This window comes from Indicator indicator, chromosome 8, assembly GCF_027791375.1.
Source record: "Indicator indicator isolate 239-I01 chromosome 8, UM_Iind_1.1, whole genome shotgun sequence".
NCBI lineage: Eukaryota > Metazoa > Chordata > Aves > Piciformes > Indicatoridae > Indicator > Indicator indicator.
Genome location: NC_072017.1, coordinates 17,195,847 through 17,212,966, shown reverse-complemented (window position 1 = coordinate 17,212,966; position 17,120 = coordinate 17,195,847). Strand labels below are relative to the sequence as shown.

Genomic DNA, 17,120 nt, shown 5'->3' with positions numbered 1-17,120 from the left:
AGGAGAATGAAGTTACTAACCTTCATCCAAAAAGGGGAACACGAAGCACTGTTACAATAAAATGAAGAGCTATTACGTGATTCAGTGGTAGCTGTGCCAGAATTGGCATTTAGGACTAAAAGTACAATCCAGCTGCTGCTGCTGCTGTTACCACTGGTCAACAGGCAGAGCAATACAGCTATATGCTGTGAAGAACCAAGGTAAAAAAAAAAAGTTTGTGTGGTTGGGCAGTAACAGCCAAGGGCTGTGAGAAGGACAGGAGACTTTCCTAAGGAATGAAAAGAGAAAATAAGGAGTATTTCTGAACAAAGACAACATTTCGAAAAGGCTACTATCGCCACACTGGAAAGTTCCTGTTTTGCTAGGCACTGTATATAAGCTTGTTAATTACTTAAGTACAGTGCTTAGTAAACAGGTATCTCTAAGCATCTTTGGAGGCTTCGACCAATTATTGACCTTAGCCCTATGAGTAAATAGAACACTGCCAACAAGACATTACACTTGCAAATATGCAGATTTAGAGTCTGTCTTTACTCTTGGAAGGCATCAGATGATCTGAATGACTCAGTAATAATGAACTTTCAACTCGATGTAAAAAATTCAGGAGTTTAAAGGTGCTTACATACATGTGTAGATGTACTCAATATAATCCACATTCTTGATCAGTGTAGCTCTTGTGAAAACAAAATAAAAATCATCCTGAAAATATTCCTTGAATCCCCATCCCTGAAGGTGTTTAAAAGACACATAGTTGTGGTGCTAAGGGACGTGGTTTAGCGACAGACTTGGTCAAGTTAGACAATGGTTGGACTTGATGATCTTAAATGTCTTCCCAAACAAAATGATTCTATGATTCCATGATTATTATTATTAGAGTCCTTTACCATTAAAGCAGCAGAACTCAGAAAGAAAAAATATACCATTGTAATATTAAAGCTTAACATTTCATGAAAGATGAGAGACTGTATTCTATGTAAATTGTACATGTCAAGTAGAGAGAAAAGTTCTGGTAAATGCAGTCATGTTTGATGAGATAAGGTTTTCTAAGACTAAGTAATTTACATTTTTGCCATTTTTTCTGACATTAGTTTCTATCATAACAAAGCCACATTAAGCATTTTTTAACACGTAACAGTTAATTTTCTGAAAATACTTTTTTGGTGCAGAGCTTATATGAAAGTGAAAAAAAAAAGCAGTAACTGGAAATTCAAGGCTCTGAAGATCATTAGAAATTATATTGTGGCAAGTTTCAAAATCATAATACTCCAGGAAGATAAGAAAAGAGCAGCGACATTATCATAAAGAGTTTGCAGAAAGGCTGTGAGCAGTCAATTATTGAATTATCTTTATGCTATTAGGTAAGCATCTGGAAATTTTACAATAATTTCCAGACCTCTTCCAAGTCAGATTATCTTTCTGTTTGATATGTGTTACCTGTAAAGAATTTGGTAGTGGCAACACAGGACAAAGCTTTTCTACCTAGCTCTATATCAAATATCCAAAATTTAGTTACTAGTTTACATCCTTATTGCAATATTCAGTCATAAGCTCCTGTTCACAAAATACATCCTATTGAGTATTATTAAGCTAACTAGAACATTAACAGTTCTTGTTGGCACTCACAGGGGTTTTCTCCCCACACAAAAGCTAGTTGCTGAATATCACCAACATCATCCCTTGTAAATTATTTAACACAAGAAATGACTCCAAACAGAAAAAAACCCTGGTGTCATTCAAGAAACTCGCCTTCTTATGATGTACACATACACGTATCCAAATGATATCACTGCATAAGTGGTATTAAAAATTTTGTAGCACTAATAATTATGTATTTGCTGGCCTAAGTAACAGCTGAAGAAATTTCACAGAACAAAGTGAGACAATTTAAACAATTCTAGAACCAGCCGCTGGATATGCACAAGCTTTAAATACGTGTGTAGCTATTCATCAGCTTATATGCCGTTTGTTAGACCACATCTTTTCTCCATCACTTAGTTTCAGTTTTGTACTAATCCATTATGGTGACATTTAGAACTCACTTGTTAAACAAGAACAGTCATCTCATTGTTATTACAAAGTCTTTTAAGTAACTGTGGCCAGAACTAGATTGTAAAATTATTCTGAACATGTATTTTCCATATCCTGATTCAACAGGCCATCCAATGTATGTTTTTATACTTCCAATTATGTAACTTTATCTAATAATTGAAACCCCTTGATAGTTTGACTGTGTTTATAAAGCACTGATCTTTTCTGACTCTGGATCATACCATCAGAGCCTGACTTCAATTTTAATCATGTCTTCTTTTGGTTACTTTGTTACCACATCATAAATTCTTTGGCAGTATTAAAGAGCATAATAGGATACTAAAACCTGAATGTTTATCTAGATTAATGCCGTGTAGGTACTGGCTTCTGCTTTCTTAACTAAAAAACCGACATACACTACAGCTTCGTTCATCGCAGCAGCGTTTGTAACTAAGGTCTGCTGATCTCCTTTAACCTGAGAGCTTTCAAAACCAGCTCCAGACGATTATGCCGGTGGTTCCAGCGGCACAACCGGTCCCTCCGCCCAAGGCCGCCCTACCTAACGAGAAAGCTCCGGGGAGCCCCCAGGGTCGAGGGTCGCGGCTGCTCTCCCGCCGCCCCGAGGAGCACCTGCAGCCGCCCTGCTAGCCCCTCCCCGCCACCTTCCCTAGCTACGCTTCCCCCCGCAATGGGGAACCGAGACCCAGGGAGTCTAACGAAGGTCGGAACACGGCCGCCCCTCCTCAGCGGCCCGTCCCCGTGGGTGCCACCCCCGTGCTACCTCAACGGCCCCAGCCCTCGATTGGACGCGCCGCCCGTCCATCCGCACTCCTCTGCCCTCCTAAGGGACCCCTTCCCCCCGCCCCGCTGTCTGTACCTGTGCGAGGTCGAGTCCCAACCGCCGCCGCGACGACCTCGGCCCGAGTCGGTGCGTGAGCCTCGCCGGGCAGAAAGAGGCTGTGCAGCCCGAAGCAGCGGGGATAGACAGCGGGAACCAAGAAGGCTCCTCTGGCAGGCAGGAAAAGGCTCTGCCACCACCCCGTCTCTTTGCCTGGCAGGTTTGACGTTTGCTGTTGTTGCTGGAAGTGACGTCACCGCGGAGAGACGCGCGGGAAGCGGAAGCGGCAGTTGGATCTTGCGGCGGCAGATTCAGTCTGCGCTTGCCTTGCACCAGCGGGCTCCTGAGGGCCGGCGGAGAGGGTCCGACGGGAAGGGCATTTCGGTAGCGGGGGCGGCACTTGGCGCGGGTGAACGTCAGGATCTCTCTCGGGGGCTTGTTCCCGCTTAGGGGCCGGCGGCGCGGAAGGGCTCTGAGCCTAGTGCTCTCCCTCTCCTCAGAGACGGCGAACCTGAGGGGGAGTTGCGGAGGCCCAGTGTCCGGCTGATTTACGGGTGAGGAATAGCGAGTGGAGCGCTGGCTCCCATCCCGCTTTCAAGATTTTGCCTCGGGGCGCTGGCTACGATCCCGCACTTGAGTTTTCGCCTCAGGTCGCTGGCGTGGCACTGTGACCACAGCCGGGCTTGCCAATGGCAGGGCCACGTTCCGGTTTTTTTGCCTGTTTCGTTGGCGCCCAGGGCAACCATGCAGTTCCTTGTGAGAGTCACTCGACAGCAAGTACTCTGTGCTTGAAGCGTGTCTGTTGCAGCTGGCACTATAATAGCAAAGTACAGAATTTGCCCTTGACGGTTTTTTCATATCTGCATGGTGGTGTGATCTCTCAATGCCTCAATGCTCAATGTAACTTCAGTTTGTAGTTGTCGTTTTTTCAATCTAGAGGTCCAGTGTAGATTTTTGATACTTACAGGAAAAAAGCTTATGTGATTAGATGAATTCCTGTGAGAATGTCGTCTTTAAGTATTTGCATTGCAAGTTGGATTTTCAGTGTTATTTCAAGACTCTTTGAGACTTTTCTTGAGATCTGGTTAAATTGGCAAAACTGTAGGGTGGATCAGTTTGTGAAGTAATACAGGAAGAATGGCTGTCTCAGTTGCAAATACTTGAGGTTGAATTATGCCTATCTTTTAATGATAGGTGTTGTGTACTTATATTGAGCATGACTAATAGCCCAGAACCTAACAATTATAGAGGAAGAACCTAATAATTAAATAGAAAGAAAATACTTGAACAAAAATAGAACATATGTGAAGGTCTTTTCATGAATATTGCTAGTTCAAACACCACAGAGGCACAAGAAGGTGGGGGGGGGGGAAAGCAACTCACACAAACAAATTCTTGACCATTCTGAACGGAAGTTTTAATTGTCTGGGTGGTTTTGTGTTTTGTTTTTTTTTTTTTTTTTTTTTTTTTTTTTTTTTTTGTTTTTTGTTTTTTGTTTGTTTGTTTGTTTGTTTTGTTACTGTAAGTGAAATGTGTGGTCAAGAAGTTCCTTTCAAGAAGAACTTGTTTCCATGAGCAGGACCAAATAAAGCTGCAAACTGAAGTAGCCATTGGAATAGATCTCTGATAAGGCTAGACGTCATGTCTTTGGAGCATTTGGCCTTTTTGATCTGTCAGCAAGAGAAATGATAGAAAATTCTATATCTTGAGAATATCTCTTCATATATATGCTGTCTGGCAGTGTCTCTTTTGCTGCTCTCATTCGTATGCTTCAATGTGCATGTTTCCTCACAAGAAATTCAGTGAAGGCAGTGGCAGGCAGATTTGTGTTATAAGGGTTGGTAGCTGAGATCATTACATAGGATTTTAAGTGAAGTACTGTAGAGGATTAAGTCATTCACAAGCAGATTTCAAGGATGTGAGGAGGAACTATTTTTGTGAGGTGTCTGTCAATTTCCTGTACTTTAACTTACTCTTGTCTTTTTTCCCTGTTTTTTTTTTTTCAATCGCTTGTGGTTTTTTTCCCTCTTTTTTTCCCCCTCTCTGTTAAACATTGAGTTTGCAGTTTGCTAATAGGCTTTCTCAAGTCCTGTCGGTTTGTCCCAACTGCTAAGATACAAGTTGTTTTCAATTGTGACTTAAGAGCTGGGCTATCATGCAATCTATTTTTGGATGTGTTGGAAAAGAGCTAATAAATGGTTTCTTATAAGCAAACACTTTTAAGTTACAGTAAATAGTACTCATAGGCTATCTCTAAATATAAATTTATTTTAAAGCAGTGGAGTGAGGGACAAGGTTTTTTAAGGTAGTTAGTAGTACTGATATTTCAAGGTACTGCTTCAGGTGTTTCATCTTAATTGTCTGTCTGCCAGCCAGGTGGAGTTGCAATTATTTTTAGACCTCTCAGGGCAATTTTTTTTTGGTCTGTTTGTTTAATTATTTTATCTCTTTAGCTACATAGAGAAGTATTGTCTGTTGAGTTGCTAGTCCTGCCTACTGATGTTTGCATACCCAAACATATTCTGGCCAGTGAGCTTGTGGCCGGGTGAAGAGAAGAGTATAAAGCATTCTAAATTAAAAATGCAAAAATCTTTCACTGGTTATGGAGTTTCTGCTCCTTTGGAGCAGTGAAGAAACTTTTCACTCAGTTTTATTTTGTTTAGGCAGCCCTAAATTCTTACTATGCTTTCAGATATCATTAAAGGTCTTTGGTAGTTGATCAGGTTGAGAATTACTACTTGATCCTACTTAGAATGAATGAAGATAATGACTGATGTTAATTGATTCTGAGCTGTATCTTGGTGCTGTAATGCTTTGGAAATAGTAGCATCTAGAAAAGAGGAGCAAAATTTTGAATTTCGCTGGTTGTATTTTGTAATTTTTGGGTAATTTTTTTTTTTAAGGAACAGAATGGACTATACTACATTTGTATTTCATAATCTGAAAGAAGAATAGCATTTGGAATAATGGCAACAGGAGACCTAAAAGGAAGTTTAAGAAAAATAGAACAAGGACTTCGTTTAATCAATTATCCAAGAGATGTGGATTATACAATGTAAGGGGCAGTGTGGATAACTTTATGCTAACACATGATGACAACAAGATATGTAAATAATATATGTATAAATATTATTGTACTCAGTGATGAATAATCAGAACCTATATCTATGGGAAGTTGTAAACTGGAAGACAAGAGGATGCAGTTTTACTGTTCTAAGCAATCCTTAGCATAATCCTGAAGTGTATCACTGTCTTGTTCTGCTGCTATTCTCACTTTTATAATTTCTTTGTAAATGCAAACAAAATTTTCTTCACATAAAGTTGAATGCTGAGAAGGAAATGCTGGTGGGCTTTAGATTGCCAATGTTAAAATTATATAAGGTTCACTAAAGGGTTATTTTGAGCATTGTAGAGATAATAGTAAAGACTGCTGACTGAGATACACCTGGGAAAAAAAAAAACTTAAAATGAAGGAGGTATTTGGATATACCATTCTGGATATATTAAAATATCTTTCAAGTTAAATGTTTGAATTTATCTTGTTATGTTATGCTGTGTAATATACTTTTGTTTCTCAATAGGTTAGTAAAGGGTGACCCAGCTACATTTTTACCTATCATCAGCTACTCTTTTACATCCTTTTCGACTCATGTAGCAGAACTTTTGGTAAAGTGCGATGTGGAACTCACGGCAAAGACTGACTTGCGTTTTATTGAAGCTATTTATAAGGTATCTCTTCATGCTCTTCACAGTTTTGAGTATAGCCTCATAAAAATTAAACATCTAGTATGAGAGTTACTAGAAAGTGCATTTTTGGCAATGAACATGAATTGTGATTCTGTTAGGATTTAAGATGAGTGGTAAGTCACCATGCGACAAGTTTTTATTTAGGTTTTCCTGAAAACAAGGATGGTACTTGTTAACCAAATCTCAATTTTGAGGCAATTGCAGAAACAGTAGTATTATTGTTTAATGTTATTTTTGAAGAATACTGAAATATTTATTACACAGTCAGTTTAATGGAAGTGACCTTAAAAGAAATTATAACCAGCAAAAAAAAAAAATCACATCAAATTTGAATAACTGTAATGCAAGCTCAGTTAAGAAATACAGCTATTTTAAAACAACATGCTGTATTGATATATAAAGTCCAATACTTAACAGTTTATAAATTGGAATCAAATTCTTAACTGACTGAAGATAATTTTGAACTAGTCTTAAAAATATCTGTAAGCATATTATAAATTTGCTTGATTTATTAACTGATACTAGCTTATTCAAACTAGTTTTCCTTTTGTGGAAGACAGACTCCTTTACAAAGAAGCTGTGCTACCCTTACTTAGCACTCTGATGCATTTGCTAACATTAATACAACTTTTTATTGTACATGAACTTTTGATTTTTTTGTTAAACTTTTTTAATGTTAATGTCTACAGTAATTTATTTGATGAATCTTAAGACTGAGTTAAATTTTATGAGTGATATGAGTGAAATGTTTCTGGAAGAAGTGTGTGGAAAGTCTACTTAGAACGAATAGCTGAGCATGTATAAAAACCAAATGAGAAAAAGTTTAAGTGCTGAAGTGCAGAGTGAAATTAGAAAAATAAGAACCTGACCATGCCGTTTCTACACTGGTGAATTTGAAAGTGATATAAGTACTTTATTTTGTTGCAGCTTCTTCGAGATCAGTTTCAATATAAACCAATTTTAACAAAACAGCAGTTTCTTCAATTTGGCTTTGCAGAAAGAAAAATGCAGATTGTTTGTGACATTATCAACTGTGTGGTGAAAAAGCATAAGGAATTAAGTAACTTGAATAAGGTACTGATTAGACAGTAACTTTATGATAAGTTTCTTTTGACATGCTTGATGCTGCAGGTAGAAGTTGAAGATCAGTTTATTTGAAGATACAGAATTGTTGATAGTCAAAATTGGGTGAGTAGTGTAAGTTCCAATGTTAGACGCTTGAGTGCTATCAGGTATGCAAAAGACAAAGTTGCCACTGCTTTGTGGTATAAAGAAAAAAAAACTTAGTTTCTTTTCAGTAAATGATTTTTTTTAATTTTAATTTTTTTTGTTTTTGTTTTTACACTTCTTGACTTAGTGAATGTGTAACTTGCTAGACTTTGCAGGTAGATTTGAAAACAAAGCAAAACCATCTGATATGTTAAAGTTCTGGTAATAATTAATTGAAACACACCTCACTTGTTTTTGTTTTTTCAGTAGTATATTATTTTCATTTTCTCTAAATGTATGCAGTTTATCAATTAGTGCTTTAGTAAAAGTAATTTTCAGTCTTCATATTTTCCATTTTTTTCACTTGAGTTTCAGTTTCACTTCTGTGTACTTCATTTGTCACTCTTAGGGGCATAACTACTCTCTTTTTTTTCCCATATTTGTTTCTTTCAACTCCTGTGCAAGTTGATAATTTCTATTTATGACCAGCTTTGATGCATCCTTGCATAGGGATTAATGAGTGTATGAATATGACATTTACTTACCAGATGTTTCCTTTGTAAATTTTGGTCATATTTATTTAGTTTTAGATGTTACTGTACTTAAGAGGTTTCATGTGTTTCTGTGTCATGCAATATTCCTGCCTGTTAATGATGACAGAAAATGGGGTGTGTCATCCCCTTCACAAGTCATGTTGTTCCCTGCTCCTGAGAATATTTCTGTGTTAGAAGCATGATATTTTCTCCTCTTCACTTGGAAGGTTAAATCCCAAACGAGGAAAAAACTCAGGTCTTTCAAATATGAAGTATGGCCAAATTGCGATAATGTCTTTACTGATGCTAGTGGAAGTGCACTGAATTCCAAACAGGTATGAAAATTGTTTTTATGTTGTATGTCACGATCAACCTCATTTGTAGCAAGTCAGGCTCTTTTCTGGAATATGTCCTTTCATTTGAGTTTTAATGCTTAGTCAGTTTTTTTGGAGGGATTGTAGCTGGTTGGTTTCTTGTTTGTTTGCTTTTCCAAAGAACGCTTGACTGTAATAATGGCTGAAATACAGACCATATTGCTTCTTTCTTTTTGTGAGTAATTGATCTCAAAGTCTTGGTGATACAGATCTAGAACTGTTGTTTAAATTATATCAAACGGAGGGACAGCAATAAAAATGAAGATACAACTGGAAAAAGCAGTACATCTTGTTTGGAGACTGAAGTGTGTTTGGCCTAACATTGCTGTGTTTTCAGTATAGCTTTCAGAACGTTTTGCACTTTTGTCTTAATCTGTTCTGCAAAGATTTCTTAATGTAACATTCCTCTTCTGTTTTATAAGAGTAACACTTGATCTTATGCATTGTACCACTTCTGGCCTGTGGAGCAGACAACTTTCCTAATATTTTCTGCTGAAAGGGCACAAAGTATGTTTGAACAAAACTTTCAGGACTGTGACTTCACATTAAATGTTGGTGATTTCTATTTGGAAGCAAACTATTGCTTTTAGCAGTGAGAAAAACTTCACGAAGAAAATACTTGGAACTATTTATTTGGCACTTCTGCTTGTTGAATGATAGAACTGAATATGAGTGCATTAAAAATTCACTAAAACAGCAGAGTTTCAGCTTCACTAAAACATCTAGGAATCTGTAGCTGTTAAGATGTTGCACAAAACTAGTAGTTGTGGGTTCTTAATCATTAGGTATTTTATTTAGGTTTGTGGTGGGTAGTGATCACAGGACTTGATTCATCTGAAAAGAAAAGCAAAATTCTCTCTAAGGAAAGCATTGAAAGGAAATGAAATGTGTAGCTAGTAGGGCCGTTTTGCTGACAGTTGTCAAGGTAAAGAGAGAGTTCTGATTTTCCCAGTTAAAATTATGTTTTTTCTGAATGTTGGAGTGGTGGTTTTGATGTTTATACTGTCTATATGTATGCTAATACATACAGTCCTAATCATACCTGCCAATCCACACTGGGAACTCTAACAATCCTTGCAGTAAGAGAGCCTTCACTAATATTTATGGAAGGGAATCAAGGTACACAGTACATTTGGTAAAGTGTGTGCATATTTGTTTGTGAGTTCTTTAGTGTCTATGTTTTTAAAAAGTTAAGCAGCCTGCTGTTGTTTTCTGTGTTTGGCCTCCAGTTGGAATGTGATTTTTCAGATTTAAGTACTAAAATGATAGGTCTTTTGTCACTTATTTGTCTGATAATTGAAATGCTTTTGTAAGGAATAAAACCAGTGAATTTTTTTTTTTTTTGTTGTTCACATGCTCAAAAGAAGCCTCAAGTAGAACGTCACTCAGGCAGTGAAGTTAGTGGTGACCTTCATGCACTACCTCTTCCAGCACAGGGAGGTAATGAAGAAGAATTGTACCTAGATCATGATGTTGTGGAAGTTAAATGTGAACAGGTAAGAATTTTATTTTTATTTTTTAATTTATTTCAAGATGCTGTCTGCATGTATTCTTAACTTTTCTTACAGGGCTTTTCTAAAGGGATAAAGGTTTTAGCAAGATAGCTGGATGTTTCTTAGGTGCAACTAATACATATATAATAAATATATTGAAAAAGTTAAAATAGTCTGCTAAATTGTACTCTCCTTTCAAGAGCCAGTCCTGACAACAGTGCCTTTTAAAACCTGAGTTCTGTGAGTGGGTGTATTATGACAATTCTGAAAGAAAAATTATCTTCTAATGTAGCACAATGTGGTTACTGAACTTGAAGAAGATTCCACTTAATTTCATTGACCAAATGATTAGTTATATCTGTTTTGAAATTAGAGGACACGTTCTTATCCATATTATCAGGTCATGGAAGATAATTCAGAGATTGAATTCCTAAAGATTCAGCTTGCTGATTGCCAGGAAAAGCTTCATAAGCTAGATTGGATGGAAGATAAACTACGTGTTTTAGAAGAGAAACTGGAAGGGAAAGTGATCATAGATGAGAAGGACTGGAATAACTTGTTGAGTCGAGTTTTGCTTCTTGAAACAGAGCTAACGTTGCAGGCCAAAAAGGTATGCTAACATCTGTTCTTCTATTACAAAAATTGCCCAGACATGGTGTTGTTTGCCTGTTTCTGCTCTTTCTGGATCCTGGTGTATGCTTTTTCACTATTTTTTTTAAAGACATGATATGAATGGAGTTGGTGGTATATTTTTCTTAACTGTAAAATTTGTTTTTTTCATGCTCTATAAAACAAAGCTCTCTATTGGAAATGGTTTTCCTTAGCTATACCTGCAGGAACAGCAGTTATAGCTAAGCCAGTCTTCATTAGTAATTACTGTCTGTGTTTTTACTTCCTAGAGATTCACAGATTGTGTTGGGCTGGAAGGGACCCTCAAAAGTCATCTTCTCCAGCCCCCCCTGTTTCAAATGTATTTTTTTCAAGAGATGTTTGTTCATTCATGACAGTACCAGTATGGAAAAGCTTGTGTTTCAGACTAGGCTTCTTTTGTATCTGTAAATTTGGTTTATTATTACTTCAGTAATATGTTTATTGCAGTTGTGCAAAGGTTTAGAATAGTATTGGAAAATGATTATTGAGTTCTATTAAGGTAATTATATTAAGTACTGAATGTGACTGAACAAAATCATCTGCCAAAACAAGCTTGAATGTAGTTTGTGTGTGGCATTGTTTCTAATTTGTTTTTTAAAACAAAATAAGCTGATTTTGTATTAAAAAAAAAATCTTCAAGACCCTAACTTTTTTGCAATAGACATTTGAAAACTGCCAAGAAATAATCCTTTGGTCCAGAGAATTGCTGCTGCTTAGTTTCATGAAATTACATTGAAGTTGTGCTTCCACAGATGCAGAAGCAATTCAGAATTACTCCTTGTTACTCTTGAGTTTTCCAGAGAACTTCTGATATCTCACCAACATAGAAGAAATGCTTTTAATATCTGTCTTGCACTGCTGCAAAAATCGCAGCAGGATGTGCACATAGCTGTGGGAAAATCTGAAAGTTACCAAAGACATTTCAATGAAAATAATCGAGCAGAAGTACTCAGTGCAGATATGTATTTATTTATTTATGGAAGAAATATTCATTATTACATTCTTTTTCTGGTGTCTTCCCACACAATACCTACTCTCTCCCCCTCATTCATTTATTTGGATATAACTTTCACTCGTTAACAGATACTTGTTACTCCAGTTTAAAAAGTAATATACTTTATAAAATGCTGAGATTTCATATCACTAATGAAAACTCATGGGTGAAAAATAATCCAGATGTTTGGGATTTTTGGGGGGTATTTTTTTTTGTACTCATTTGAGTACAAGGTTAACTTCGTTTTCTTGTTTCTGAGCAACTTTTTTTTAAGCTAGATTGAGTTAAACTGTGAAGCTTTCTTAAAAGAGCCCTCTCTTAAGAGCTTAAAATAGAGTTTGAATTTGAAGCAATTAGGTGAAATGAATGTCAGTTCATCTATAGACTAATTTTTTAGGTTTGAGGAGCTGAATTTCTGAATATCAATCAGTAGCAGAAGGTACTCCTATTTTGTTAAGGTAACAGCAGCCAATGTCAAGATGTAGTTGTTAGTACAGGACAAGAACAGTCTGATTGTTCTATTTCAACCTAGGTCATCTAAACTACATTTGAACCTCTTATTGACCTGTTTTTGAACAACAATGTTGATATTAAAAAAGCTCCCATGAAAGAGATTATTTTTTCGATGCAATGTATGTATGGAAATGTTGGGGTTTTTTAGTCTTGTGAAGATGTTTGTGCTCTGCCAACATATCTGGATGGTGTAGCAACTGCGTACATAATTAGTACTTAAACATAGTTTTGTTCAGTCCAAAGAGTATTTAAACAGAGTACATTGCTATGATGCATTAAACTTATGTTTCAGAATGTCGATACAGAGTTCAGCAATATAAGTCAAGAATGTACTTCTAGGACGATCCCAGTTTCTCTTGGTGAGTATTAATGATTTTCTTTTCAGTTAACATCATATGCTAAACATTTCTTGCTGACCTTGACTGAAACCCTGTTTAAGCAGACAGTTGCAATTCAGTGACTTTTAACTTGCAGCATGCATGTAAATTCAGAAGTTAACCTACTAGTCATTTCATGGTTTTAATTTATTCTTTAGAGGGTTTCACTTAATGAAATAGTTTTTAAAGCATTAATGAAAATATACAGCATAGTAATTAATTGTTATAAATATATCTACTAAAAATCTGAAAGATGCAAATCAGTAATCTAGTTTCCTTCGATAGGAAGGCAGTGTCTTGGCTTTGTCCAAGTTTGTTTCAATTTTGAAGTCTCAGAAATAGTACTTTCTTTTTTATAGACTGTAGAAAGCTTGCAACATGTTTCCTTTAAGTTTAGTGGTATATTACTGTCACTTGAGGACTTTATAGTCAGCAAACAAGCTGATGGTCTTTAAAAGAGAATTTTCATCTTTTCTGACTTCTAGAGTTCTTCTGAATTAGTTATTCCTGTTTTCTGTAAGTATGATTCAGGAAATTTTAGGCATGAGAATTATGCAGCCAGTCTTAACTCTTCTATCTGAGATTAAATGCTTTGGTGTTCTTTTTGGTTGCAGTGCTCTTCAGGAATAATAACTGTACAGAATAGACCTTATTTTTTAATTGATTAAAAATAATTTAATATTATTTTAAATACAAAGTAGTGTAGCTAAACATGTTCCAAATGTAAGATCCATAGACAATAGCCTTACTGAAAATACAGATTATGGGGACAGTTTTTTGTCCTTTTCTAAATAAAAAATTCTCTTTCATGACAATAGTATTCAAAAATTGTAGAGTATCAAAGCTTTCCTAATGTGAAAGTCTGTTTCTGCTGAATGTAGAGCTAGGGAAACAGCCAGAACTTGATAACAGCTTTTAAGATAATCAAGAAAGTGATGATTTTGATTGTATTTTTGCTGCTTATAAGACAGGTTGCTTAGCACAAATACATGTTTGAACATGTAGTTTACAGGTAATGAACAGGTAATTTACAATAAAAGTAATGTAAACTATTGGAAATTACTATTAAATGTTTGACCCACTAATTAGACTTTCTTTAGTGTTGATTTTAATGTAATTAGGATAAAGGTATCATTCCTAGTAATATTTTTGGATTTTTAAAAATGTTGTATGTAATATGCTACACTTATTCTCATATGAGAAACTTATTTTGGACCTTTACCAGTAGCTTTTCTTTTTCCCTCTCTTAACAATGCATTCTCTTCTGTTATTACATACTGTAAATCACGCTATTTGATAGCTGACCTTGTTGTAAGGGACCAAAAAGGCAAACGTGACACAAAACTGAGTATATCTCCATAGATACAGAGAGGAAGAAGGAGATGCCAGAGAATCTTCTTCAGTCGTCAGGATACAGTTCACTGTTATTCACAGACCCATCTCCCAAAGCCATGACCATTAATTCTCGTAATCTGACAGACATTTCAAAGGTAAGTAAAACTGGCAAATGCTTAGTTGATTTCCCTCTGAGGTCCAGAGAACAAGCAAGCAATAGTTTTAGTTGTATATACTACTGGTGAAACTATGCAAAACTGCATATATGTCTCTCTGACAAAAATCCTTTTGATATGTAAACAGTGGTTAAATTCACATCTTCTCTATGAATTTTTCAGGTTGAAATTCCATCTGAAGAATATTAGCTTTGAAGAGTTCACTAGCTTTGTTGTTTTTAAATTGCAGGAGACAACAAGACAAAGAATGGAAAGGATAAGTAAAATGTAAGTAATAGGAAAGGGCAGCAGGAACTAATTTCCCAGGAGGGGGATGTACTGGACTAAAGCATAAAGAGAATGTACATATGTGTTCCAAACCTCAAGCTTCTCTACGTCAGGTGTGGCATTTCCTTATGACTCCATTGGATAATAAATCCACTTACAGTTCTGTATTTGTGGGATGAGTCACTGTTTTGGTTCTAAAAAGAAATAAAAAGTGTTCTTAATAGAATTAACTAGAAATCAAAGTGTTTAGAATGTGGTTGGCAAGAAATATGATATGTTCTGATAGGAATTTCCTGGTACTTGCAACTTTTCTTTCTGAAAAATAGCTACAGTATCTATTTAAGAAGAAGTAAAACCAATTTCAACCTAAGCATTGCGATAACTGTATTAAGGTATATTTAATATTAGCCCTGAGATCTGCAATGAATTTTTTTGGGGGAATATTTTTATTGTACTTGAAGAGAAATGTTTCTTTAGTGAGAGATGTCTATTCTATAAATGCTTGGCCTGAAAAAAAGCTGCAGTCTCTGTAGTGCTTTAGTTTTATATAGTGTGGCTTACTTCTTTCTTTATGTATACTTGAGATTTATTGATATGTGGTAGGCATTTAAAATATAAACCAGTTGCAGAGTAAACTTAAGGTTTCATGCTGCTTGTTAGTATTTTGCATTCATTAGAAAATTAATGGCAAGTTGGGTATTTCTTAATGTGTTTTAATCAGCGCATGTAAACAAAATTTATTTTCAGAATCGAGGAAACCTCAGAATTGTTGAAAACATCAAGCAACACCTCTGAGAAGACCTAAAAGCACAGGTCTTTGACCTGTTTTCTGTAGACTTATTGATATCAGAACAAATACAGTGTTTGTTTGTACAGCATTACATTTTTAATATAACAAATTTGTAGTGATCACTAGTAGTCATTGAATAAATATTTTACTAATGCTAGTGTACTGATTTCCCTACCTACCCCTGGTCCCAAGTTTTTGTTTTAAAACTTTTCAAATAGCTTCTACTCCCTCAGTTTGTGGAGTCACTAAAGCAGTGTATTTTTGTGTTGACATTTGTTAGCTTAGTGTGCTAAGTAATATGTTTTTTGAAGTGCAGGCTTGAGGACTGTGGTTTATGTCCTGTTGGAAACATTCCAGCTGGGACTTGCATATTAAACCCAAGAGGCTTTCTTACATACCATCTTACCATCTGTACTGTTGAATAAGTTTTAACGAAAACTTAAATACACAATTTCAAATATGTACCTTTTTTGCTGTTTTTTTTTTAAATATAAATTTTCATGCCGAGCTAGAAAGCACCAATACATTATGGCTTCCATTAACACTGACAAAGTGAGAGCTGGCTTGATCCTAAATGCTAAAATGTGCAAGTAAGTCCACAGACTTTGACTGCAGAGATGTGTTGAGTGTTTTAGTGGTCTTACCCAACACGTTTTAAGACCATCAGCACAGATGAAAACCATCCAGTATAGAGATACACCACATTTTAATGGTTTGAAGCCATATTAAAATTCATCTTTAGAGATGTATGCAAGAGTAAAATTCTATAAACTATCAAACCAAAGATGTGTGAGGTATGACAAGATCAATCAATTAATTACTCTGTGTAAATTGGTACTTGATCATGTAAAAGTTTTTTTGCTAAAATTCTCCACTTAAAAAAATTTTTTGGAGTTTGATATCACAGAATCAGTGGATTTTTTTTTTTTTGCCAGTGTTTTCAAATAAAGGTGAAAGCAGCTGTTTGGTGTTATTATATAAATGACATTTTAACAATAACTGTAATTTTCTTTCTATAACCATATGGAATATAAATTGACTTTATGGTACATACAATGAGAAGAACATACAGTGATTCATTATGTTATATAAACTTTAGTAGGGGATTTTTTAACTTTTGCAATAAAACTTTTCCAGTTATAAAATAAAATGGAAAGTTACATTATATTAATATATTTTTCTTCTTCATTAAAATAGGTATTGCAAATCACTGTTCATTATCAAAAATGAAATGAGGTTTTCTTCTAAATGTTAGACCCAATTCAAAAGAAAATAGTTGCTATTTTGTGAAATAGGACTACAGCACCATCTTGTGGAATCGTGACTCGCAGTAATAACCAAAGGAATTAAAAACTGTATTCCTATTCATTTAAGATTATTGCTTTATATCAGAAATGATTAACTCTCTTTAATTTTTCCTCTTGGCCTTGGAGTCAAAAAGGCTTTTACATTAAATAATTATTCTTTGTGATATTTGATTATGTTCGTGGCAGGAACCAGAACAATGAAATCTGTTTGTTGTCGATGCTGTGGCACAGATGAGAAGTATTAGTACAAATGATTGAAGTTGGAGATTTATCCTTGAAGGCATCTGATTGATGCAACAAGTGTTAGAAAAAGGTCTTTCTGTAAGTGTGCAGTTTAATAGCATCTCTAATTGGATGGGAAAAAATGGAAAAAAATCCATCTGTTTCCTTTTATTCCCCTAAGCTTAAATGCAGTACTTTCTCTGCACAATGAGATTCAGCCTTTGTAATGAAAGATTTGACTTCCATTTTCAGAACCAAGTAGGGGC

At 35.6% G+C, this 17,120-nt stretch overlaps 1 protein-coding gene across 1 annotated transcript; it reads left to right on the top strand.

Moving 5' to 3' along the window:
• The first annotated feature begins 5,832 nt into the window (after positions 1-5,832).
• On the top strand, positions 5,833-15,340 carry CEP44 (centrosomal protein 44). Its single transcript, XM_054383207.1, has 10 exons — positions 5,833-5,921; positions 6,448-6,595; positions 7,541-7,687; positions 8,583-8,689; positions 10,081-10,225; positions 10,623-10,832; positions 12,673-12,739; positions 14,120-14,247; positions 14,498-14,535; positions 15,283-15,340. Exons 1-10 carry the CDS (start codon positions 5,833-5,835, stop codon positions 15,338-15,340), a joined length of 1,137 nt encoding a protein of 378 aa, XP_054239182.1.
• Positions 15,341-17,120: the final 1,780 nt, after the last annotated feature.